Source organism: Pelophylax lessonae (genome assembly GCF_965119305.1).
Source record: "Pelophylax lessonae genome assembly, chromosome: 1".
NCBI lineage: Eukaryota > Metazoa > Chordata > Amphibia > Anura > Ranidae > Pelophylax > Pelophylax lessonae.
The window spans coordinates 744,515,665-744,543,173 of NC_138768.1; the positions used below are offsets into that span (position 1 = coordinate 744,515,665).

Consider the following 27,509-nt stretch of genomic DNA (forward strand, 5'->3'; position numbering starts at 1 on the left):
TATCTTGATCAAGTATTGCAGACCTGTTATGCTACCTAATTTATAATTTGAGATACATACTGTATTTTCCTTTAATCGTAGGGTAAAACCACATATTAATAGAGTGCTGATTAATATTGCTGATTCCACAATCAGCCAGTGGTATGGAGATCATGCAATGTTCTAAAATGTATTATTTATATTTTATATTATAAATATATTATGTGTTCTGCAGGCCTAGTTACCAGGTTAAGATATCCTATGTGTCCGAATAAGACAGCCCCTACAACTGCAGGATTCAGCTATGGTAGGAAAGGTTACATTTTTATTGAATAAACATTTTTTTTAAACCATGTAATATTTATGTTAATGTTTAAAACATTATGGGAAAATATTATGTGGTCTTCATGTTTTCAGATAAATGGGAAATAAATCCTTCTGAACTCACCTTTATGAAGGAGTTGGGAAGCGGCCTGTTTGGTGTGGTGCGTCTTGGGAAGTGGCGAGCCCAGTATAAAGTCGCCATCAAAGCCATTCGTGAAGGTGCCATGTCTGAAGAGGATTTCATAGAGGAGGCCAAGGTTATGATGTAAGTTCTTATATAAGAGGTGAAGCATACACCTATTAATTTGGCTTAAATATTCTTTATAAGAAGCCGCGCCAACTCAAGTAAAAGTGAATCTTTTACTTGAGTTATGGGCATCAGGATTATGCAACCTCCAGCTTGCTGTATCTACTTTGCTTTGACTGATGCCTGTGACAGATACAAATCTCCAATTTTGTTTTATTGGAAATTACTTTGATATATACATGCAGTAGTCTGCACTGGGATACTATATGGTTGGTACAAGCTGCACACATTTGCCTTTCTGTGCCCACCATTCTGTACCTCACAGCTTATAGTGGTTCTAAAGTTACAAATGTTTTTTATTATATATAGTAACAAAAACATAATAACAACACATAACACACGCTGAGCATATCCTATCAATAAGAAGACACATAGAATTACGTTAATACAGAGCCATACATATAGTCAAATACCAGCTACACCATACCAGATATATTTTAGTTCAGTTAAATCAAAACATCATCAACTTTTGGGTAGCGCCCTCCAAAAAAAAAAAAAAATTCCTATAAGTTTGAGTGTGTGGGGATACTCTAGGTCGTGAAGGGCTCCGCCAACCATTTAGACCAAATCTTATTAAACTTACGAGAGCATCCCCTATTGACATAGGTGTCCCTATATAATGGCAAGCTGTTATTTATCAATTGTTTCCAAAATACAAGTGGCGGAAGAATAGGTTTTTTCCAATAGAGAGCAATAGCCTTTCTAGCATAGAACAACGCAACAGTTGCCAATAAACTCTCTGCCCTTATGGGCAAGATAGATTCTACCAACCCCAACAGGGGGAAGAAACAAAGGGGTTCAAAAAGGCTACAACCTCCTCCCAAAATCCCACCACCAATGGACAAGTCCAAAAGATGTGTGAGAAATCCCCCGGGATCCCGCCATACCTCCAACACCCAGAAGAGAGTGCGGGTTCATTTTATGGAGTCTGTACGGTGTAAAATATGCACGATACACAACTTTAAATTGAATTATCCCTTAATGAAACCAAGGATCGGAAGGGGAAATCCCACACATCTTCCCAGTCATCATCATCCAGATCAGGTATATCTAACTGTCAACTAGCCCTGAGTCTCTCCAATGGCGGGAGAGAAACCGAAAGAAGGTGGAAATACAGTCTGGAGGTGGGCCTCTCTGAGCAGTCAGACCGCAAAGTTGTCTCCAATGACAACTGCGCAATCAGCGTGGACCTTCCCTTTGAAACTGGACATGGAAGGCATTGGAAAGCTCACAATAACAAAATTTATATGAATTGGGTATGTTAAAAATCTGGCTCAGTAAAGACCAAGGTAATTCCTGCCTGTCGACAATCTGCAAAACCAGTTTGATATTCTATTTAGCCCATACTATTGGGTCTGGAAGCTTATAAAACAGGGGAAGGGCGGGACTCAACCACAGAGGGGCATTCGGGAAAACCGTCCCCCTAGGATAACACTCACATCTCAAACCCGCATCCCAAGCATGAATGGTGGTAAGCATAAAGGGAGTTAAGTTATAAGGTGCCCTGGGACCCCTAAATAGAAGAAACCGGAGCGCCTCCAAAGATTTCAATACTGTAGCCTCCAACTGAGTGGAGAAATCAGGACTAAGCCACCATACAGCTGTAACCAATTGGGTGGCCAAATAATACTTGTATAAGTCCAGAAAGGCCAGGCCACCCTGGTTACAGGGGCACATCAAAGTAGCCATTTTATATCTAGGATTTTTAGGCCCCCATAAAAAGTAGGAGAATACTTGATTAAGCTTTACAAAAAATGATTTTGAAATCCACTGAGGAGAGTGCCTAAGAAAATATATCATTCTCAGGAGAATTTTCATTTTTACCAAGTTGATTCGCCCCCAATAATGATAACAGTAAGTTTTCCCATGCCTTCAGTCTCAGCCACATGGCCTCCAGTACTGGGGACAAATTCAATGGAAGAAAATCTGAAGCCCACCGAGAAATCACCACTCCCAGTTATTTGAAACTTTCCAACCACTGTAATGGGACACCGGGGGGCCAAGTTACACGCCTCCAAATCAATCGGAAACAAAAGAGACTTCGTTCAGTTAACCTTAAGACCGGTGACAGAAGAAAAGGAGTTCAATACCTGAAGAGCCCCCTGTAAGGAAGGTCCACCATCATTAAAAAACAAAAGATCATCCATGTACAGGGCCACCCTCTCCTCCAGCCAGCCGATACGCAACCCCTTAATATCAGGGGAAGTGCGGAGCTGGCTCCATGGCAATGGCAAAGAGCGCCAGAGAAAGAGGGCAGCCCTGCCGGGTACCTCTGGACAAAAGAAGCAGACAATGCCCCCCACCCCATCTCACCGCCGCCGTAGGTCGACTATACAGAGTCTGCAACCATCTAATAAAAACTAGCGGAAAACCCATTCTGCGGAGCACCTCCCACAAAAAGGACCATTCGACCGCGTCGAAGGCCTTTTCTACAACTAGTGAGTCCACCACCCGAGAACCCATGTTAATATGCTGTGCATGGATATTAGTGTATCGACGCAGGTTCACATCTGTGGCCCTACCTTGCCATGAATCCCATCTGAGCCAAATCAATAATTGAGGGTAAGATAGGTTGCAGACGTTTGGCAATTAGCTTGGTCAAGATCTTAAAATCAACATTTAAAAGGGCAATGGGATGGTAAGAGGCACAAGAGGATGGATCTTTTGGTGGCTTATAAATTAAGACCACAAGGGTTTGAGGTATTTTGAATATACTTCACGTAATAAATTATAACTCTGGAAAAATCATACAAGGCACTAGAGAAAGAATTGTATTTCACACAGTGGACCAGAAGTGTGATATACTATATATATATATATATATATATATATATATATATATATATATATATATATATATACTATGTATTTACAATATATGTATATACACAGAAGTGGGTACCTATAAACTACCACAAGTAATAACATAAAAAATGATTACTAAGTTTCTTGTAAATCGTTAAGTATTAAAAACCTATAACACATTACATGTGTGTATATAATCTGAAGTAGCATCATTAATTTTTGTACTTGTATCTCCCAAACTATAATTGACCTAATGCTGTCAGTTTATTCAAAGCCAATTATTTGTCTTTGAGGATATAAAAAAAACATGTTGGAGGATACAATTAAATCAGTATGTTATTTTTCTACTTAGGAAACTGACTCATCCTAAACTAGTACAGTTATATGGGGTCTGCACTGAAAAAAGGCCAATCTACATAGTGACCGAGTTCATGGAACATGGCTGTCTACTGAACTACCTCCGCCAACGACAGGGACAGTTCAATACTGACATTCTGCTCAGCATGTGCCAAGATGTCTGTGATGGAATGAACTACCTGGAACAGAACAATTTCTTACATCGAGACCTGGTAATACATTGACAGACCATATATGTCACTTAAATAATTAGTGTGTTTAACCAATACATGAAAAGGTAATACAGATATTTTTTCTGGGTCTTATTATACCAGTGTTCATAATAATAGCTTTCTATAAATGGAAACACACCACTTTGGGTGAAGGGTATGAAGATGACTCTCTTTACTGTTTTTAGTCCCACGCTGAATGTCGTCTCGGACATTTTTGTGATGTTTTCTGATATTTATGGTCTGTTAATTTTTGGAGCATCAGGTTAAGACTTAAAATTTTTGCGCCATATTTTCTGTCTTTTCATTTTTTTACCTAGTTAATTACGGCAGACAAACAATTTTCCTGTTGAGGTATATGCGGTGTTTTTACCATGTAGGTTTAGCTCAGCCTGCTGCCTTCGAGAGAATAATAAAAAATGGCAGAATAAGTATCAGAGGGACTCAGATTAGTTAGTTATACACCCCTACCTCACCAAACTTGGTCTGTATTTGGTCTTTGCTGCTCTAGACAATGTAAATGGTAATCTCGAGGTCAGGGCTGCCACTAGAAATCCCGGAGCCCCATACAGCCTTTCTGACAGGGTCCCCCCCCCCCCCCCCCCCGGCAAAAAAAAAAAATCAAATAGATATCACTAAAAATATAAAAATACATGAAAATCATTATTAGCGGACACAAACATTACATGACTTATAAAATTCCTGCTAAATCTAAAAGATAAAACTGTACTGAGATAATAAATAAAGCTCTCTGTGTGTAAATGAGTTATTGCGGTCTTGGGGCTCATTCACAGGGGCACTGGGACCCTTACAGAGGTGAATCAGTGTCTATTTTTAATTGTTATTACGCCCAGCATCCTGTGTCATCATAAATACCTCCCCCTCAAAAAAAAAAACTGCACTAATCAGTACATTCACCCCCTAAGCATGCTGCCTCCCAGCTCAAAACCCTCCTGAATTCCCCCTCCTATCAGAAATCTTCCTCACCCCAAAAAATCACTTGCCTAGCATGTATCCTCTTCTCAAATTCTTTATCCGAGTACAAATCTTCTTTCCAAATCCCCCCTCCAAGCAGAAATCCCCCCAATCCCTCCTCCCAGCACAAATTCCCCATATCCCCCCTCCCAGCACAAAGCCCGCCCCCCAACCCCCACTCCCAGCACAAATCCCCCTCAATCCCTACTCCCAGCACAAATCCTCCTCAATCCCCACTCACAGCACAAATCCCCCTCAATCTCCACTCCCAGCACAAATGCCCCTCAATGCCCACTCTCAGCACAAATCCCCCTCTATCCCCACTCCCAGCACAAATCTGCCGTAATCCCCACTCTCAGCACAAATCACCCCCCAATCCCCACTCCTAGCACAAATAACTCCCCAATCCCCACTCCCAGCACAAACTTCCCCCCAATCCCCCCTCCCAGCACAAATCCCCCTCAATCCCTACTCCCAGCACAAATCCCCCTCAATCCCCACTCCCAGCACAAATGCCCCTCAATGCCCACTCCCAGCACAAATCCCCCTCTATCCCCACTCCCAGCACAAATCCCCCTCAATCCCCACTCCCAGCACAAATCCCCCTCAAGCCTAACTCCCAGCACAAATCTGTCGTAATCCCCACTCCCAGCACAAATCACCCCCCAATCCCCACTCCTAGCACAAATAACTCCCCAATCCCCAATCCCAGCACAAACTTCCCCCCCAATCCCCCCTCCCAGCACAATTCCCCCTGAATCCCCACTCCCAGCACAAATCCCACCCCAATCCCTCCTTCCAGCACAATCCCCACCCCATTTCCCCCACCTAGCCCAAATCCCCCTCAAACCCCCTATCAGCACAATTCCCCCCCCCCCCAATCCTTCCACAAATCCACAACCCCCTACCAGTTACTTTCCCAGCTCAAATTCTTCCTCCCTATCCAAATGTGCCTCAAATACCCCAACCCCCCCCTACTAGCACATATCCCCTCTTATTCTTCCTTCTAGCAAATATCCCCCCCAAATTCCCATTACACTTCCCAGCACAGATTGCTGCCAATCCCCCCTCCTGCACAAACATCCCAGGGTACAATTTCTTGTAAGCCGGACACCCCCCTCAACCTACAGGTGGGAAATCACTACAAAGTCAGAAGGAGGTGCACTGTGTTGTGCTCTCCCCTCTTGTCAGAACAATACTGGTCCAGGCAGCACATAGACAGGATCGCTATTAGATTGCAGCAGACTGTACACACACAGTTTGATTACTGTCCTCTACCTGCGGGCTGCTCATCTCCCGGCCACAGGAAATGTGGGTAGTGGGTGGTAATCAAACTGTGTGTGTGTGTGTATATAATCAAACATGTTGAGATCTGTTGTAAAATATAACTTATTTGAGATAACATTGTCATGGTCTATTTTTTAAGCAATTTGTTTAGTGTTATTATTATTATTATCAACATTAATAGGTTATCATCTTTTTCCCTGAGGCTTGGTAAAAAGTTCATACATCTCCCCTACAGGTCACTTATCCACTGCACAATACTGTTCCACATTCTCATAACTGTTTTACAGTAATGAAACATATGGGGCTCCATTCACAAAACCAACTTTCATGCGTTATGTAGGTTTCCGGACACATTTCGCCTCAATATCGTATGCGATCCTGAAACTGTCAATTCACTTTACGGTTTACCGCAAAACGCTCAAAATGCTCGGTAAATAGCGCATGAAAAGGCGGTAAAATCAATTCACAGAAGAAGATAATAATTAAATGCATGCTGTAATTAAGTAGTGGACCAGGTTTGTGGTATTTTAGAAATGTAAAAATAGGCAATTTTGAGTACTTTCTGCCTTTTTGAATCAGTTCACTCAGCAGTAACGCATAGAAGCCTAAATATGGAAATCTAGAAATTATTGTGGTTGATTTACTTAACCTCCCTGGCGGTATGATTATGTCTGGAATTACATACCAAAAGCGGTACAATTCTTTTCATGGAAATTTGGCGTTATGTATTATAGGCCTACAATTCTTAGTAATTACTGACTTAAACCTGACCAAAACAAGACTCTAGTAGACATCCCAGATGTGATAAATTTGAAACACAAACGCATGAATTATAATCAAATCAATAATATTATTTTATTATTTAATATATAATATATATAATAAAATTATATTATTGATTAGATTATAATTCATGCATTATATATTATATACAGATATGTGTGTGTGTATATATATATATATATATATATATATATATATATATATACACACACATATATATATATAATATATAACGCATGAATTATAATTGAATCAATAATATAATTTTATATATATATATATATATATATATATATATATATATATATATATATATATGTGTGTGTGTGTGTGTGTGCATATTATATATATATATATATATATATATATATATATATATATATATGCATGCATGCATATATATATATATATATATATATATATATATATATATATATATATATGCATATATATATATATATATATATATATATATATATATATATATATATATATATATATATATGCATATATATATATAATATAATATAAAGTGTGTTTTGTGTAACGTTTTTTTTTTTTTTTTTTGAATTTCCCTCCCTAGTTCCGCTCCCATGCAGCATTGCTGCTGCAGGGAACGGAACTAGGAAGTGATCGTACCGACGGAGGGACGGAGGAGCGGCGGGACTCTCGGCTGGCGGTCGCAGCAATGAGAGATCATCGCTGGATCGCCAGGATAAGGTAAGAGAAGCTCCGCTGCGCTCTCTGCAATTCACCCCGAGCGTGACTCGGGGTTACCGTTCCTGCAATGAAAAATCAACCCCGAGTCACGCTCGGGATTACCGCTAAGGCGGTTAAAGAAAAACTAAAGATTTTTTTTTTTTACTTTTGGATAGGGTGGAAGTGGATTAGAACACCTGTCAGGCTTTTATTGCTGTCTGTGCCCCCAGTAAGGAGATTCACCCTCTCTTTATGTCCTGTTTACCATTTTTATTGAAAGTGAAAGTAAAAGAAAAGGCCAAAATTTTAGGTTGTCCCTAGATAAGTAATAGAGGGGGCATCTTCCAATGGGGACACAGATGGCAAAAAAAAAAAAACTGACAGGGATCATAACCCTTCCTTACTTTATCCAAAATGAAAAAACATGTTTTACCTATAGATCTACTTTAAGGCAAATAGACTGTGCAATTTGCAAGTTGCTCCAGATATTAGTACATCAGGTAAAGCTTCACTTTACAAAGAAAAGCCAATCAGATGGAAGGAACAAAAAATAACACATTTTTGCTTGCACATGATTGGATGACGGAAGTCAACAGAGCTCCCTCTCATTTACTAAGCTCTGGAGCAACTTCACTTGCAAAGTACTTAGTTTATGTGCCTTTAGTAGATCAACCGCAATCATTTAGTAAATCCACCCATTACATGTAGTAAAATATACTTATTCTCTACGGTCATTTCGTCAGATTTTTAGAGACTATTTTGGGAATATACAAGCAAATACATCATTTGCTGCAAAAAAAACTCCCAATCACTGCAAACATAATATAAGGTACATACATAATCCCTTGTTAGAACATATATTATATATAGTGGGGAAACTTTACTTTTTCACAGTTATTTTTAGAGATTTCTTCCCACTGACAAGTTCCCACTGACAACATTGATCTTTTTAGATATCTATAAATTCTTCCCAGTGACCATCGCACTAATGTATCATGAGTTGTAGATATAGAAATTTTTATCAGGGGTTTCCTGAGACTGGAAAGTAAAGCCCCGTACACGCGCACAGATTGTTGGCCGACCGATCGGCCGTCTTTTGTCCAGTGGTTGAAATGTGCTCTAGACTTGCACTGGACTTTTGTTGGCCAACAAAAACCAACTTCAGAAGTGATGTCATGTGATGGTTGACTTTCCGAGTGTTTTTTCTACTCTGAGCATGCCCAGTCTTGCTCATCTGATTTTTGTCTGCCAAAATCTGTACTGACTGAGGAACAATCGGCCGTTTCTTTTGTTGGCCAACAAAAATTTTATAGCATGCACACCAGATTTTTTTCGGCCGAAAATTCGCAGTTGGTTGTCGGAAGCATCATACTAACAAGCCTACAATCAGCCGATCAAACGTTGGCCGACAATTTACGGCCAACAATCTGTGCGTGTGTACGGGGCTTAAATTCACGGGTTCCTCTGTTTTGAAAAGGTTGAGAAAGGCTGCTTGAAAGTGTAACTATAGGCAACACTTTTTTTAATTTTGGATAGGAAAGGGAGGATTAGAACTCCCTCTATTACTTTTCTGGGGACAACCCCAAATTTGGGATTTTATTTTCATTTCACTTTCTATGATAATGGTAATCAGGACAAATAGAGAGGGTGAATCTCCCTAATGGGGGGCACAGATGGCAATAAAAACCTAATAGGTGTTCTAATATCCTTCCACCATATCCAAAACTAAAAAAAGTTTTTCCAGTTATCCAAAATATAGTAATTACAAAATATCTTACATGTGGACCGTTCGGTTCATCAGTTCAGCCACGTCAGTTTTTCATTAGTGCTCATCAGTTTTTCATCAGTTTTTAATCAGTGCTCATCAGTTTTTCCATCAGTTTTTTTACATCCACTACCAATTCAAATACGGATGAAAAACTGGCCATTTTTTGACGGAAGAAAAATTGTTTTGATCAGTTTTAAAAAACTGATGGTGACGGATGCGGATGTAAACTGATGCAAATGGATGATCATCTCTTTACATCTGTTAAGCCCCATACACACGTACTGATCGTCGGCCGAACGGTCGGACGTCTTTTGTCCAGGGCTGTCGTGTCTGTTGAAAACTGCAAAAGACTGCACACGAATTTTGTCGGCCAACAACAGCCGACTGCAGAAGTGATGTCATGTGATGGTTAACTTTCCTTGTCTTTTTTCTTTTCTGAGCATGCCCAGTCTTGCTAATCTGCTGTCTGTCGGCCGAAATCTGTACTGACTGGCGAACAATCAGCCGTTCTGGTGTTGGCCAACAAAAATTGTAATGCCTGCACGACAGATTCTGTTCGGCCGAAAATGCGCTGTCAGCTGTCGGAAGCATCATACTAACAAGCCTACAATCGGCCGATCGGTCGTCGGCCGAATATTTACGGCCGACAATCGGTACGTGTGTACGGGGCTTTATTCCTTAAAGATGCATTGATGTCCGTTTTTCATCCCTCAACGGATGAATGAAAAACAGATAAACGGACAGTGTGTGTGAAAGGGACCTAAATGGCAAATATTGAAAGAAAGTAGTATCAAAAATCACACACATATATAAATACCTTTCTTCCACCAATAAAAAAGACAACATTGTAGAAGAATGGAATTTATATACTGTATGTGTGTGATTTTTTTAAAACTATTCTTTCAATATTTGACATTTAAAAAAATATTTTGTTTACCTAAATTAACCACTTCAGCTCCGGAAGGTTTTACCCCCTTAACCACTTAAGCCCCGGAGGATTTGGCTGCTAAAGGACCAGGGGTTTTTTTGCGATTTTTTACTGCGTGACTTTAACGGACAATTGCGCGGTCGTGCGACGCTGTACCTAAACGAATTTGACGTCCTTTTTTTCCCACAAACAGAGCTTTCTTTTGGTGGTATTTGATCACCTGTGCGATTTTTTGATCACGCGCTATAAACAAAAAAAGAGCGTAAATTTTGCAAAAATAACAATATTTTTCACATTTTTTTATATGAAATTCCCCAAAAAAAAAAGTAAAAATCAAAATTTTTTAACATTTTTCGGCCAATTTGTTTTATGCTACCTATGTTTGGTAAAAAAAATCGCAAAAAGCGTATTTTGATTGGTTTGCGCAAAAGTTATCGCGTTTACTAACAAAGAGAAAGATTTTTGTCATTTTTGGTGTTTTTTTTTTTAACGCGTAATGGCGGCGATCTGCGATTTTTTTTTCGGTACTGCGACATTGCGGCGGACAGATCGGACCCTTGACTGACATTTTTGACACTTTTGGGGTTACCAGTGACATTACTGCAGTAATCAGTGCTATACATATGCACTGTTACTGCAAAAATGACACTGGCAGGGAAGGGGTTAACTTTATTGGACAGGGAGGGGTTAAGTGTGTCCTAGGGGCGTGCTTTCTACTGTGTAGGGACATGGCTATTGGTGTAAAAGCAAAGATCAACCGTTCTACATAGTAGAACGGTCAGATCTTTACTTTTACACAGGGAGAACTGACAGGCAGCTTGTTTACACAAGCTGCTCTGTCTTTCTCCCTTCACAGGAGCGATCGCAGTGTGACTGGCGGACATCGAGTCCGCCGGTCACACGCACTGACTTGCCTGTGAACGAGCCGCGGCGGGCGCGCGCCTCGGCGGGCGCGCGCCCGCTCGCTATAGGCTCGCAAGTCAGTGACAGGCGAGTGACGTACCGATACGTCACTCTGCCTGGCCGGGGCTGACCGCCGCAGTATATAGTCGTGCGGCGGTCGGCAACCGGTTAATGACCAGGCCATTTTTTTGTGATTCGGCACTTCGTTACTTTAACGTAAAATTGCGCGGTCATGCAATGCTGTACCCAAATACAATTGATGTCCTTTTTTGTCCACACAAATGGAGCTTTCTTTTGGTGGTATTTGATCATTTATGCGGTTTTTAGATTTTGCGCTATAAACAAAAAAAGAGTGTCAATTTTGAAAGAAACACAATATTATTTACTTTCGGCTATAAAACATTCCCAAAAAAAAAAAAAAAAATCACATTTTTTTTATCAGGTCAATTTGTGTTCTGCTACATATTCTTGGTAAAAAAAATTCCAAAAACCATATTTTAATTGGTTTACGAAAAAGTTATAGCATTTACAAACTATGGGATAGAATTTTGGACTTTTTATTTATTTTTTTTGTTTTTATTAGTAGTGGCGGCGATCAGCGATTTTTAGCGGGATTGCGACATTGTGGCGGACAGATCGGACCCCTAACTGATATTTTTGACACTTTTTGGGAACCAGTGACATTTCTACAGTAATCAGTACTAAATATTATGCACTGTCACTGTAAAAATGACACTGGCAAGGCAGGGGTTAACACTGGGGGTGATCAAAGGGGTTAATGTATGCCTAACTGTGCTTACTTACTGTGAGGTGGGGAAGGGCTCTGTGACAGGTGCAGAGAGATCGGAGTTTCAGCTTAGCTGAAACTCCTGATCTCACTCTGCCTGTGTGAACAAAGCAGGCGGGTCTTCTTTCAGTTTCTCTGATGATTGCAGGAGGCTGCCGGCGAACGCCGCCGCTCCTCCCACCGACTGCCTCCTGCTGTGTCTAATCACAGCGGGAGCGCTGCCGGATGGTGCACGCAGCACCGACTCGTGATTTTGCACAGCTGAGCCGCCCTGCCGCAGTATATCTGCGCTGGGCGGTCAGCAAGTAGTTAACTTAGTTGTTTTTGCACTACCTGTGTTCTGTGAAAGCAGCTTCTCTTTAACTAGTATTCTAGTCACCTTTTTTTATTGTAGTAATACATATGCTACAGGGACCGCACTGACTTTGGCATATTTCTACGATTTAACAACTTGCCGCCAAATCACATACCTGTACGTCATAAGTGGTTGTACTGGAATGATGCCTGTTGGTGGTTGTTATTACATGTAGCAGGAGGGGACTCCCCCTAATCCCCCCTATCCCGCTGCCTTTCACCGCTCGCCCATGCGCTTCCGTCCCACTGACGTCATAACATCACTTCCGGTTTACTGGCATCCTAAAGGTGCCAGTTTGAAAAAAATCGAAATTATTCAAAAATGCCGATCTTGCCATTTTTAATGCTTTCAAGTGCAAAGGAGGAATTTGGGGTCTTATAGAACAAACATCCTTCCATACCCAGTACCTAAAATTCTATTGATAAAGTAGAGTCCTCTAAGATTTGTTCCCACAAGTGTTTTACTGCCTTTCTTATAACTGTCCTCCATTCATTTCCCTACAGTAGATCTCCCATTCAAGTAAAGTATTCTTCCATTTTTTTTATTTTATACGTTGTTAACTTTTTGACGATTCAAAGTATCTATTAAGTCATACACGTCTCTAAAAGCAAGTTTCGCTATCGTTCATTGACAGACGCAGCTCCATATTCTTCTTAACCATTGGGTTATGCTGCCTGCTACAGGAGTAGGACACTAGGCAGGAAAAAAACTTTACCACGCCTATGGGGCAGTCCCTGAAGGCATACTCTGCTATAGGATTCAGTTTGTTTCTGAATAGTTCAGGAGTTGGACCTAGTTCCCGACTGGGACTTCGTCTTAGCTTGTTTTTTTATTTTAAAGGGAACCTTTGTTAAAATTTAAATTTTTTAGCTAGTTATGTTCCTGAGAGAACTGCAGTCAGCAGCCGGACTGGGTTTTGGACTGGATATCCTAGATCCTTAAAGTCTCCAGGTCCGGCCAGCGAGCGTGTGCAGGTTATAGCCCCGTGGCTAGACCTCGCCACGACAGAGCCCCAATGGACAGGGGCTAACCCGCGAGTGAAACACCTCGCCATATATAGGGGGCTATGTCCTTTTATGTAATTTATGGTGGGCGACCCTTGGGTCTAATAGGGGTCTTTTTGTGGAACTTTAGCTGGCATCTCCTTGCGGGACTGTGGTCGTCAACCTCCCCTGCTTGTTATGTTTTCAGGGTGAGCTTAGCATATAGCGACTCTACTGGGTCTGCGTCCATGGTAAGGATGATTCCTTTTTTTACTGCACATGCGCATGCAAGGGCTCTGGTGGATGCTCTAAATGTATCGGTGCAGAACACACCCAGTGTCTTTAGGGGCCCACAGATCCCCTAAAAATGGCAAAAGTACTCCCTTTTCCTGCCTACTGTGACAAAATTGTCTCGAGTCAGTGGAGTTGTTCTAAATGCAATAATGGTAACCACGCATGGTGTGGCTAAAAAGCTGGTCTGCGGACCAGGCTTCTTAAAAGGCTCTATCAGATCTCCCCTTTATGGGGGACCGCCTATTTGGGTCTTTGTTGGATGAACTGATTAAAGGACTCACGGGTGGGAAGAGTACTCTTCTTCCTCTGTCCGCTAAGGGCAAGTCACCGTGTAATAGACAGGGCCCTTATTTTTCAGCACGCAGGAGAAAGGACCTAAGCCGTTTAGGTCATCTGGGGGTTCCAAGAAGACGTGGTCGGGTAAGCCCAGAACAGGCCCCTCCAGATCTGTAGACAAATCTCTATCTGCATGAAGGGACGCCCTCACCCGTATCTGGAGTGGGAGGACATCTTCATTTTCTGTCTGGAACCAGGGACCTCCTTGATTCAGGACAAATGGGCCCACAAGCTTCTCGGATCGGGTTACAAAATCGAATTCAGGTCCCGACCGTTGGACAGATTCTTCCTGTCCAATCAACCCCTATCTTCAGATTGGTTGAGGGATCTACAAGGGTGGTACAAGATCTGCTGACTCAAAGGGTGATTGTACCGGTTCCCTCTCGGGAACGCTTTCAAGGGTTTTATTCAATCCTGTTTACTGTTCCCAGGAAACAAGGGAAAGTGTGTCCAATTCTGGACCTCAAGGCTCTGAATCGCTTTGTGCTGGTACAGAGGTTTTGAATGGAGTCCATTTGCACGGTAGTGGCGTTCCTACACCAAGGGGATTTTTTGGCCTTTATCGATATCGAGGACGCATATATCTGCACATCCTTATTTACGATGGACACCAGCGTTTTCTTCGCTTCGCTGTAGGAGAGGAACATTATCAATTTGTGGCATTATCTTTTGGTCTCGCCTCCGCCCCCAGGGTCTTCACCAACATGTTGGCTCCGGTATTGCGGTACTAGGGTACCTGGACGATCTCTCTTAAGAGCAGACTCCCACTCAGTTCTGGTGGGTGATCTGTCAATCACTGTAAAGACTCTGCAAGAGTTCGGTTGGACCATCAATTTCAGAAAATCTGCTCTGGTCCCAGCCTCTAAAATGGTTTATCTCGGACTGACTCTGGACTCAGCCTCTGCAAGGATGTTTCTTCCCCTGGGGAAAGCTGTAAAAGTTCCAGAGGGCAATTTGGTTGCTGTTATCCAGCACTCTGTCCTCATTGCGGACTTGCATGCAAGCTCTAGACCTGATGGTGTCTACCTTCGGGGTGGTTCCGTTTGCTCAGTTCCACATGAGACCTGTGCAAAGGGGTATTCTTTCAAGTGGAACAAGGATCCAAAATCTTTAGGCAATCTGATTTGGTTGAGTCAAAACGCAAGAAGTGCTCTTCTGTGGTGGCTCCATTCCTTGGCCCTGCATTAGGGCAAGCCCTTCCTTCCATTGTATTGGATCGTGGCACGGATGCCAGCCTGTCTGGCTGGGGGGGGGGGGTACTTGGAAAGCGTTGTGTCCAGGGGACCTGGACTCTGAAAGAGTCCAGACTTCCGATCAATATTCTGGAACTGTCACTGGACAAATCGTCTGCAGGGTTGTCAAGTTCGGTTTTAATCAGACAATGCCATGGCATGGTTTACGTCAATCATCAAGGGGGCACCAAGAGTGTCCTGGCAGCCCGGGAGGTGGCCAAGATCTCAATATGGGCAGAAACTTTTGTTCCAGCTCTCTCCGCCATGCCTTTACCCGGAGTGGAGAACTTGGAGGTGGTTTACTTGAGTCGTTAGGTGTTGGATCAGGAGGAACGGTCCCTGCACCCAGAGAGGTGTTTCACTTGCTGTGTGTCCAGTGGGGGACAGCCTATGTAGACCTGTTCGTTTCTCAGCTCAACGAGAAGTTACAGAGGTTTGTAGCCAGGTCTCGGGATCCTCTGGCTGACGCCACAGGTGCAAGGTGGCTCCTTGGGGTCAGTATCGGCTGATCTATACGTTTCCTCCGCTGAAACTTCTGCCGCGGCTTGTGCACTGGAAAGAGGTGGAAGGGATTCCGGTCATTCTGGTGGTCCCAGACCGGCCTCGCTGGTCTTGGTATGCAGATCTGGTAAGGTTGGTCGCCGATGCTCCTTGGAGACTTCCTCTCAGGGAAGATCTGTTGTCTCAAGGGCCGATCTTCCATCCTGCTTTACAGTCACTGGCTTTAACGGCGTGGCTATTGAAAGCCAGGTATTGAAGGATAGGGGTCTTTCTGACTCTGTGATTCCTACACTGTTGAAGGCTAGAAAATTTACCTCCAGGAAGATTTATCATTGTAAGTTGAAATCATACATCTCATGGTGTGAATCGATTTAAGGTGCATCCACGCTTCTCTTCAGTGGCTAAGATATTGGCTTTCCTCCAGAGATGGGATGAGCAGCGGTTGGCCTTGGGTACTATTAAAGGCCAGGTGTAGGCTTTGGCAGTGTTTTTTTCAACGCCCTTTAGCTACGCATCCTTTGATTCGCACTTTTATCCAGGGAGTTCGTCATGTGGCTCCTCCAATACGGTCCCCGTTACCTCTGTGGGATCTTTACTTGGTACTGTCTGTTCTTCAAAAACCTCCTTTTGAAAGCTTGAGGAGATTCCTCTGCTTACACTGTCACAAAAGGTAGACTTTTTGGTGGCTATTACCTATTGCCCGCAGAGTGTCTGAATTGACGGCGCTGTCCTGAAGTTGTTCTTCTCTTGTGGTCAACATAGATTAACCACTTTACCACCGGAGGATTTTGCTGTCTTCCGTCCAGGCCACTTTTTGCGATTCGGCGCTGTGCGACTTTAACTGACAATTGCGCGGTCGTGCAACGCCGTACCCAAACGAAATTTACGTCCTTTTTTTCCCACAAACAGAGCTTTCTTTTGGTGGTATTTGATCACCTGTGCGATTTTTACTTTTTGCGCTATAAACAAAAAAAGAGCGTTTATTTTGAAAAAATAACAATATTTTTCACATTTTTTTATATGAAATTCCCCCCCAAAAAAATGTAAAAATCAAATTTTTTTTAAATTTTTGGCCAATTTGTTTTATGCTACCTATGTTTAGTAAAAAAAAATCGCAATAAGCGTATTTTGATTGGTTTGCGCAAAAGTTATTGCGTTTACTAACTAAGGGAAAGATTTCTGTCATTTTTGGTGTTTTTTTTTAACGCGTAATGGCGGTGATCTGCGATTTTTTTTGCAAAACTGCGACATTGCGGCGGACAGATCGGACCCCTGACTGATATTTTTGACACTTTTGGGGGTACCAGTGACATTACTACAGTAATCAGTGCTATATATATGCACTGTTACTGTAAAAATGACACTGGCAGGGAAGGGGTTAATTTTATTGGAGAGGGAGGGGTTAATGTATGCCTGGTGCTTACTGACGTGTGGGGGGGGAGGTGACTGTGTGACAGAAGGACAGATCGGATGTTCAGCTATGCTGAACACTCCGATCTGTCAGTCCCTGTCACTATGGAGATCCGCCCGCTGTGTTTACACACAGCGGGCGGATCTCCAGACTCGATCCCCGACGATCGGGGCAGAGCAGCGGCAATCGCCGCTGCTCCTCCCCTGGCCCGACTCCCGCTGTGAATGAACACAGCGGGAGCGAGCCTCCGGCGGCACGCGAGCGCCGCCCACAAGGGGCGGAGTCCAGCGACGTAGGTCTACGTCGCTGGACGGGATCGCGGCACTTTGCCGCAGTAGCCTCCATGTGAGCGGGCCTAAAGTGGTTAAGTGGTACTTCGACCTAATCAGTCGTTTCTTCCTAAGGTGGTTTCTGATTTCCATTGAATGAAGACATTGTGCTGCCTTGCATTCTTTGGCTGTGGTTCAGGCAATTAGGGTTTGCCTGGCGGTTACTGAGTCTTTCAGGAAATCACTCTCCTTTTGTCCTCACGGAAGGACCTCGTAAGGGATTGGCTGCCACTGCTGAGACCATATCCAGATGGATCAGGCAGATGGTGGTACAGGCGTATTCACTTAAGGGTTAGGTTCCACCTTTCCCTGTGAAGGCGCATTCTGCTAGGGAGCGCTGAGTGCCTCTTGGGCCTTTCGCCATCGGGCATCAGTAATACAAGTTTGCAAGGCGGCGACTTGGTCATCTGTGCACACGTTCACTAAATTCTACAAAGTAGATGTGTTGGCATTCTCGGATGCTTCTTTTTGGCCGCAAGGTTTTTGCAGGCTTCAAAAGAGTAATTTTTTCTCTTTGAGGGTGTATTTTGTTTCTAGGTGAGCTCCAGTTGTTCCTGGTTGAACTCCATGTTACCTGGTTGGCTAAGTTTAGCCTTTGGGGAATTACATTCTTTCTCTGCGTTTTTTTTCCCACCCTTCATGCAAATTCTGCTTTGGGAAGTCCCAATGGTTAAGAAGAATATGGAGCTGAGTCTGTCAATGAACGATAGAGAAAACTGAATTTTTTGACTTACCGTAAAATCCTTTTCTCTGAGGTTCATTGACAGACACCCGCCCCTCTTTTTCTGAGTGGGTTGGGGTTTTTTTCTTCTGACACTGCTTGCAACAAAACTGAATCCTATAGCAGAGAGAGTGGGTGTATGCCCTCAGGGACTGCCTCATAGGCATGTAGGAAGTGACATACTGACGTACACAAACCATGCCCTACGCGTTTCGTCATACGACGTCATCTGGAGCGGGATGACGTCGTATGACGAAACGCGTAGGAGCGTGGTTAATGTACGTCAGTATGTCACTTCCGGGAATGGTGGTTTGAGTCGGTGGAACGCGGAAGCGACCCGGCGAACACCTCAAGCTGATAGTGAACTCCCTAAATGTGAGTGGATGCTACGTTGGTTTATCCTTAACAAACATATACTACGCAATGGAGGCTTATCTTTTGTTCTAGTGACCAAGGAGTGCCGAGCCACCTGTCTAAAAGTGCGGTAAGCAGCGGTGCAATTGGTGGGGTATCCACTGGCGCCATACATTGTTACAGCACGCAATCACACACGTGGTTATTGGTATCAGTAGCACTCAGCACTTTGTATATGCGTATGTGTTTTATGATATGGTACACTGAGCACAGCCCATGCTAATTTATTTGAAGGTTTACTAGCACGCAGCACTTTGGTTTTTATCTTTGCACTATAAAGCACTATATGCACTTTTTTGAATAAACGTATGAATTATACAGTTTATGGAATTGCACAGACATAATATTTAAAGTGGTAGCGCCGGTCCCAACATCACTTGCACTTTTTTCTAATCTACTACCTCAGTGGTAGGTTGGGGGCAGCTTACACCACTATTTGAGTCCAATAAAGTACTGAAACTCCATAGCGCTGGTATTTAACCCTTTTCTCATTTAAAAATGGCATTCTTGTGTATTAACATCAATTTTCCCATCTATCAAAAACTTTAAATGAATCCTTCTATAAACCTTGGCATTCCTCTAAGTGGCAGTATGTGTTCCCAAGCTTACAATATAAATGTATCTAAACCAACTCGTAAGTTTTTAGAGTGTTTCCAAGAAATAGTGATTTCCAAAATTACATTACTTCCAGGGAGGGGCATTGTTCCTTTGTAGCCAGCAGTCGTATACAGAATGGGAGGAGCTGATCATGGGTTCCTGCCCAGTGTTCTCTCATCAGTATGGGTGCATTGCACATCCTAATTCATGAGAAAATGAAGAAATAAAAAAGACCCATTCACACAGTACACAGGAGGGGGGAGGCGCAGCGCACTTATACAGTATAGTTGTGCAGGGCTTTGAATGAAGACTACCGTAGGAGAAGAAGCTGGACACAGGAGAGGGGGGGGGGGGGAGGAGGATGGGTGTTGTAGCTGGAAGTGCTGTGGGGTCTCAGTTCACAGTCTACAATGATTACTATACATTAACGCCGCATGATTCTGCCTTGTAGTGCGGGTGTAACGCATGACAAGCAGAGAACTCCCCATGATCCAACATTGTAGTGTGAGTGTAATGCATTACAAGCAGAGTAGTGTGAGTGTAGAGCATGACAAGCAGAGAACTCCTCATGATCCAACAATGTAGTCTGAGTGTAACGCATGACAAGCAGAGAACTCCCCATGATCCAACATTGTAGTGTGAGTGTAACACATAACAAGCAGAGAACCTCCCATGATCCAACATTGTAGTGTGTGTGTAATGCATGACAAGCAGAGAACAACGCATGATAAGCAGAGTAGTGTGAGTGTAGAGCATGACAAGCAGAGAACGCTTCATGATCCAACATTGTAGTGTGAGTGTAACGTATGACAAGATGACAACAACGCATGACAAGCAGAGTATTTTGAGTGTTAAGTATGACAAGCAGAGAACTCCAACATTGTAGTGTGAGTGTAATGCATGACAAGCAGACAACAGCGCATGAAAAGCAGAGAACTCCCCATGATCCAACATTGTAGTGTTATTGCAACGCATTACAAGCAGAGAACAACGCATGACAAGCAGTGAACTCCACATGATCCAACATTGTAGTGTTATTGTAGTGTTAAGGACCTCCACTTGAAAGGATGACTAATGAATCGTTTGATGCATGTGTCTTTACAGAGGAAGACGTTCTAAGATTGCTGTCTAAAGTGAAGACAAATAAGTCACAGGGTCCTGATGAGATACACCCAAAATTATTAAAAGAGCTTAGTGGTGAGCTGGCAAAACCATTAACAGATTTATTTAACCAATCATTAGTAACAGGAGTCGTCCCGGAAGATTGGAAATTGGCAAATGTCGTGCCCATTCACAAGAAAGGTAGTAGGGAGGAATCGAGCAACTATAGACCAGTGAGTCTGACATCAATAGTAGGCAAATTAATGGAAACCCTATTAAAGGATAGGATTGTGGAACATCTTAAATCCCATGGATTGCCAGATGAAAAACAACATGGGTTTACTTCAGGGAGATCATGTCAAACAAATCTTATGGATTTTTTTGACTGGGTGACTAAAATAATAGACGGTGGAGGTGCAGTAGACATTGCATATCTAGATTTTAGTAAGGCTTTTGACACTGTCCCACATAGAAGACTTATCAATAAACTGCAGTCATTGAGCATGGACTCCCATATTGTTGAGTGGATTAGGCAGTGGCTGAGTGACAGACAACAGAGGGTTGTAGTCAATGGAGAACATTCAGAACAAGGTCATGTTACCAGTGGGGTACCTCAGGGATCTGTACTGGGACCAATTTTGTTTAATATCTTCATAAGTGATATTGCAAAAGGCCTCGATGGTAAGGTTTGTCTTTTTGCTGATGACACAAAGATATGTAACAGGGTTGATGTTCCTGGAGGGAAACGCCAAATGGAAAAGGATTTAGGAAAACTAGAAGAATGGTCAGAACTCTGGCAACTGAAATCTAATGTGGATAAGTGCAAGATAATGCACCTGGGGCGTAAAAACCCAAGGGCAGAATATAGAATATTTGACACAGTCCTGACCTCAGTATCTGAGGAAAGGGATTTAGGAGTAATTATTTCAGAAGACTTAAAGGTGGGAAGACAATGTAATAGAGCAGCACGAAATGCCAGCAGAATGCTTGGATGTATAGGGAGAGGTATAAGCAGTAGAAAGAGAGAAGTGCTTATGCCGCTGTACAGAACACTGGTGAGACCTCACTTGGAGTATTGTGCGCAGTACTGGAGGCCATATCTCCAGAAGGATATAGATACTCTAGAGAGAGTTCAGAGAAGAGCTACTAAACTAGTACATGGATTGCAGGAAAAAACTTACCAGGGAAGGTTAAAGGACCTTAACCTCCCTGGCGGTATGATTCTGTCAGGAATTCTGTTCCAAAAGCGGTACAATTCTTTTCATGGAAATTTGGCGTTATGTATTATAGGCCTACAATTCTTAGTAATTACTGACTTAAACCTGACCAAAACAAGAGTCTAGTAGACATCCCAGATGTGATAAATTTAAAACACAAACAAGTGAATTATAATCGAATCAATAATATTATTTTATTATTTAATATATAATATATATAATAAAATTATATTATTGATTAGATTATAATTCATGCGTTATATTATATATATATATGTGTGTGTATATATATATATATATACACATATATATATGCATATATATGATATAGAATGTGTTATGTGTTTTGTGCAACGTTTTTTTTTTTTTTTGAATTTCCCTCCCTAGTTCCGCTCCCATGCAGCATTGCTGCTGCAGGGAACGGAACTAGGAAGTCCTCCTACCGACAGACGAGCGGCGGAGATCTCGGCTGGCGGTCACAGCAATGAGAGCTCATCGCTGGATCGCCAGGATAAGGTAAGAGAAGCTCCGCTGCGCTGTCTGCACGCTCTGCCCATTGACCCCGAGCGTGACTCGGGGATACCGCTAATAGCAGAAAATTCCTACCCCGAGTCACGCTCGGGGATACCGCTAAGGCGGTTAACATCTATAGCTTGGAAGAAAGAAGAGACAGAGGGGATATGATAGAAACTTTTAAATACATAAAGGGAATCAACTCGGTAAAGGAGGAGAGCATATTTAAAAGAAGAAAAACTACCACAAGAGGACACAGTTTTAAATTAGAGGGGCAAAGGTTTAAAAGTAATATGAGGAAGTATTACTTTACTGAGAGAGTAGTGGATGCATGGAATAACCTTCCTGCAGAAGTGGTAGCTGCAAATACAGTGAAGGAGTTTAAGCATGCATGGGATAGGCATAAGGCTATCCTTCATATAAGATAGGGCCAGGGACTATTCATAGGATTCAGATATATTGGGCAGACTAGATGGGCCAAATGGTTCTTATCTGCCGACACATTCTATGTTTCTATGTTATTGCAACACATTACAAGCAGAGAACTCCACATAATCCAACATTGTAGTGTGCGTGTAATGCATCACAAGCAGAAAACTTCACATGATCCAACATTTTAGTGTGAGTGCAACACATGACACGCAGAGAACTCTTCATTAACTAACATTGTAGTGTTATTGCAACACATGACACGCAGAGAACTCTCCATTAACTAACATTGTAGTGTTATTGCAACACATGACACGCAGAGAACTCTTCATTAACTAACATTGTAGTGTTATTGCAACACATGACACGCAGAGAACTCTCCATTAACTAACATTGTAGTGTTATTGCAACACATGACAAGCAGAGAACTTCACATGGTCCAACATTGTAGTGTGGGTGCAACGCATAAAACGCAGAAAACTTCACATAATCCAACATTGTAGTGTCAGTGCAATTAGAGAACTCCCCATTAAACAACATTGTAGTGTTATTGTAACGCAGAGAGCAACGCATGATAAGAAGAGAACTCCCCATGATTCCGCCTTGTAGTGTGTCTGTGTTGGTGTATACAGTGCAGTGTGTGTGTCATGTGTTGGTGTATACATTCCAGTGTGTGAGTATCATGTGTTGGTGTATACAGTGCAGAGTGTGTGTGTGACGTGTTGGTGTATACAGTGCAGAGTGTGTGTGTGACGTGTTGGTGTATACAGTGCAGAGTGTGTGTGTGACGTGTTGGTGTATACAGTGCAGTGTGTGTGTCATATGTTGGTGTATGCAAGAATAGAGGAGACAAGAAATTCTCCCCAGACAGAGGTCAACTACGGACGCAAAATTTATTCAAAGGAAAAACTTTATCAATAGAAAAATGTGGCATGTATAGACTCCCAGAACCATACAAAATCTCAAGAATAAAAACGTACATAAAAACAACAAACAACTTAAGGGATGGCTGCAGTGACCAACCCAACAACCACCCAGACCTGTAAATGGATCAAAATTGTGAAATTGATGAAAAAGGGGATCCACTTGTAAAGTAGAGCGCAGTCCCTGATAATTAATAAATTCCACAAGGCTCAGTGGTTGGGCCAAAAATGAATCCACAGCATTCAGAAAGTCAGTTCAATATATGGACCAATATTCCAAGTAGATAGCAAAGGGAATGTTCCCTATAGTAGAATTAGGCAACATGAACTGAAAGCCTGAGAAAACACACAGTCCAGCAGTAACGGAGTGATTGGCATGGACCGGTATGTTGGAGGCTAGTTGTGCAGCTTAGCGTAGTAACAGAGTTCTCTGTATGATCGATGTGTAAAGCACAGTACCTCCTAAGAATCAATCGGTCTGTCACATCCTCCTGGCGCTGTGGTCATGGGATCCGGGTGTTCGGCGTCGGTCTGCAGAGCTGTGGCATCCTTGCCTCGCTTGGAGGCTTCCAGCTACCTCCTGTGCTTGTACTGGGCATGTGCAGGAGGGCCGAGCAGCAAGCCGCCACTTCAATGTGACTTCCCTGACGATTTCCTGCTCAAGCAGATGGGCTTACTGACACCGGCATCCCTAATCAGTGCGGTAAAGATGACGCGTTTCACCAGCCAATTGGACGCTGGTTTTATCAGATCTGATTTCTTGTCTCCTCTATTTTTGCATATTCAGATTTTTTTGGTCAACGGACTACATTAGCCCCTAATAGGGCAATAGGTGGTATAGAGAGAATCTCCAGGGGGTGATCTATTGTCCCTCCCCCTTTTCTCCAATTCATTATATTCATATAGCCGTGCAGGAGAGAGATCTTGTGTTTTTCATATGTTGGTGTATACAGAGCAGGTTGTGTGTCATGTGTTGGGGTACACAGTGCAGTGTGTGTGTCATGTGTTGGGTGTATACATAAAAAAATAACCCAGTAAGTGTATATTGATTGGTTTGCACAAAAGTTATTGTCTACAAATTAGGGAAAAGATTTATGTCCTTTTTATTTAATTTTTTTTTACTAGTAATGGCGGCAATTAGCGATTTTTAGCGGGACTGCGACCTTGCGCCGGACAGTTTGGACAACTAACTGACACTTTTGCGGGACCAGTGACATTACTACAGTAATCAATGCTAAAAAATATGCACTGTTACTGTACTAATGACACTGGCAGGGAAGGGGTTAACACCAGGGGCGATCAAAGGGTTAAGTGTGCCCCTAGGGAGGTGCTTTCTAACTGTGTGGGGGATGGACTTACTAGATGAACATGGAGATCTGTGTTCCTGAATAGCGGGAACACAAGATCCCTGTGTTCATCTGTGACAGATAGGCAGACCGCCGTTCTGTCTCTATAGCAGTGTTTCTCAACTCCGGTCCTCAGGGCACACTAACAGGCCAGATTTTAAGTATTACCCTGGGGAGATGCAGACTAGAATACTGCAATCACTGAGCAGCAAATTATATCACCTGTGATGTATTTCAGTTTTCTTGCAAACCTGGCCTATAAGTGTGCCCTGAGGACCGGAGTTGAGAAACACTGCTCTATAGGATGCGATCGCGGATCATCGTTTGCACCGGGCCCGCTGATTGGCTCCCCCACTGGCTATTACACGAAACAATGTACAGGTACGCCGTTTTGCGTAATAGAGCCGACCTGCCGCAGTATATGTGCAGCGGCTGGTCGGCAAGTGTCTAAAAGTTTCAGCACCGAGTCTATGACAGGAGAATAGGTAAAATGATACGAAACACACACTGTTTAATTTACATTGTCCTTTTTATTTTTGTATATGGATGATGGCACTGTAATTTAAAAAAAAAAACACCCTTTTCCTAATTAATATACAGCTGTCACATGGCCCAGATCTTTCCCAGCCTGTCTGCAGGGAAACATAAGCAGGAGGAGCTTCTAGTCCTCTGCTGCTGGTCACATGTTCAAAAGAAAAAAACAGCCCTTGGAATACAGAGTAAAAAGAAATAAATAATATAAATAAACTGTTTTAGATTGTTATACAAATATATATTTGAAATCATTTTTTGGGCAATAACATGGTGTGGACAGATTTCTGCCAGTCGCAGTCTGTGTCATGCCCCTCCAGCCTAAATCTTAGAATAGGAGGAAGGTTAAGGCTCCATTAATCTACATGTGTTATCCTGCCACCACTGTGTTTAATTAGTGGGCATGGAGGAGGAGGGAGGGATCGGGCTGTTATTTACCACTGTGTGTACACCCACATGTGTGACTCTATAGTCACATGGGCGACTCAGATGTGATGGGGAGGAAATGCTCAGCATAGAAACTCACTAAAAAATTGAGCATGTGCAGAGCTGCCAACACTGCTCTGCAATATCCCTAGCTGAATTAGGGACAGAAACAGAAGGGGTAGATAGGGAGCGGCAGGATCAACCAGGTTTTTTGCAAAACCCAGAAAATGAATCTAAAGTTGATTGAGTGAGTACGAACAGCATGTAATGCTCCATTTATTGATCGTTTTTTATGAGGTGAGTTTAGTGACACTTTAAAGATAAATATCTTATCACAGTTATTAGCATGCTGACAGAACTAAAGAGCCTTGTCTCTCAGCAGTCCTTGCCTCTAAGTTGTCTTATGGTAAACACCTTTCTGTCCACAGTATGCTCTAGCCACAGCATTTTGCCAAAAATTCCTACTGTATATGACATGTAATGGCTGCTTATGCCCATCTTGCCCAGAATGTTTCTTCCTATAAGCTGCACTCTATCAGGCTGACTCAGTAAGGCAGTGTGAAGTTGAGTAACGCATTGCAACCAGGCAAGTTTTAATGTCTGCATTTTTATCAAATAATAGATTTCTGGTTGCTGTAGTTTATTCATAAGCGCTGCACAAACTGTTGGCGCTATATAAATCCTGTATAATAATAATAAAAAATTCCACTTTGCTCAAGTACTGCTTTACTAATTAATGCTGTATACCCTACAACAGTCACTGGGAATCATTGCCACTAACATGGACATTCTGAAGTGTTGCTCCCTCTGAAAGTAAGGCACTGTGTACACCTCTGATGGATGATGTTTTGTTGCATTTTCCATAAAAATAAATAGCATCACTTGTAAATCTATAAAAATGCACTGTAAGCAATGAAAAACCAGAGGTGTTAATGTGACATTAAAATGTGTATAGCAAAAAAAGGAATTGGGGAAGGCTAGAACCTATGTCACATTTTATTTATGTATGTGTCCCTGTTGCAGATTTCACCTCACACTTTGTCTGGTAAAATTGTTGTCATTAGAAAAGAAAATAAGGGAAAAAGCTCTCTAACTGACTCCTCATAGCAATAAAAACTTGACAGGGTTCCAATCCGTCCCTATTCTACCAAAAAAAATGCTCTTGTGTTGCTGTAAGAGATTCACCCTCACTTGGAGTTCTGGTGACAACAGTTTTAGCAGACAGGAAGTGAGGGAAATCTCTCTAACAGAATCCTCCACATTCTTTCCAAATATAATAAAATATTTTGGCTGGAGATGCCATTTTTAGGCTTTTGGGATTTAAGCGATTGTTGGTTCTTTAGTGCTTGTTTGTTATGAATAATGTTTTTTTGTATACTTGATGGAGTTGATGTTGAATAATTGGTGTGTTGTCTTTGCAGGCTGCCAGAAACTGTTTGGTGAATGATCTTGGTGTAGTAAAAGTGTCTGATTTTGGAATGACAAGGTAAGCATTTGTAAACACATTGCAACATGTGTTAGACGGTAACGTGGAAGTTGATGTGCAGATTGCAGTTTCCAGTTCAGGGTAATCAAACAGCAGTGATGTGTTGCTGTGGGATAATGTTCTCAGCTGTGACTCATTTTTCAAAGTAGCTGTAGTGTTTTATAGTGGCCAATCTTTTATTCTTTAATTGACAGTTTAATAAACTCTCTCTAAGGTACACTCACAAACATTTGAGCTCTAAAAGTACCGTATT

General features: G+C 42.3%; 1 protein-coding gene across 2 annotated transcripts in view; it reads left to right on the top strand.

Moving 5' to 3' along the window:
* Positions 1–27,509, top strand: part of TEC (tec protein tyrosine kinase) — a 198,591-nt gene that overhangs the window by 149,703 nt on the left and 21,379 nt on the right. For both annotated transcript variants that reach the window (XM_082259608.1, XM_082259607.1), the window contains exons 12-15: positions 215–286; positions 397–568; positions 3,768–3,984; positions 27,192–27,256. In XM_082259608.1, the coding sequence (XP_082115734.1) occupies positions 215–286; positions 397–568; positions 3,768–3,984; positions 27,192–27,256 (526 nt within the window). The remainder of the gene's footprint in view (positions 1–214; positions 287–396; positions 569–3,767; positions 3,985–27,191; positions 27,257–27,509) is intronic.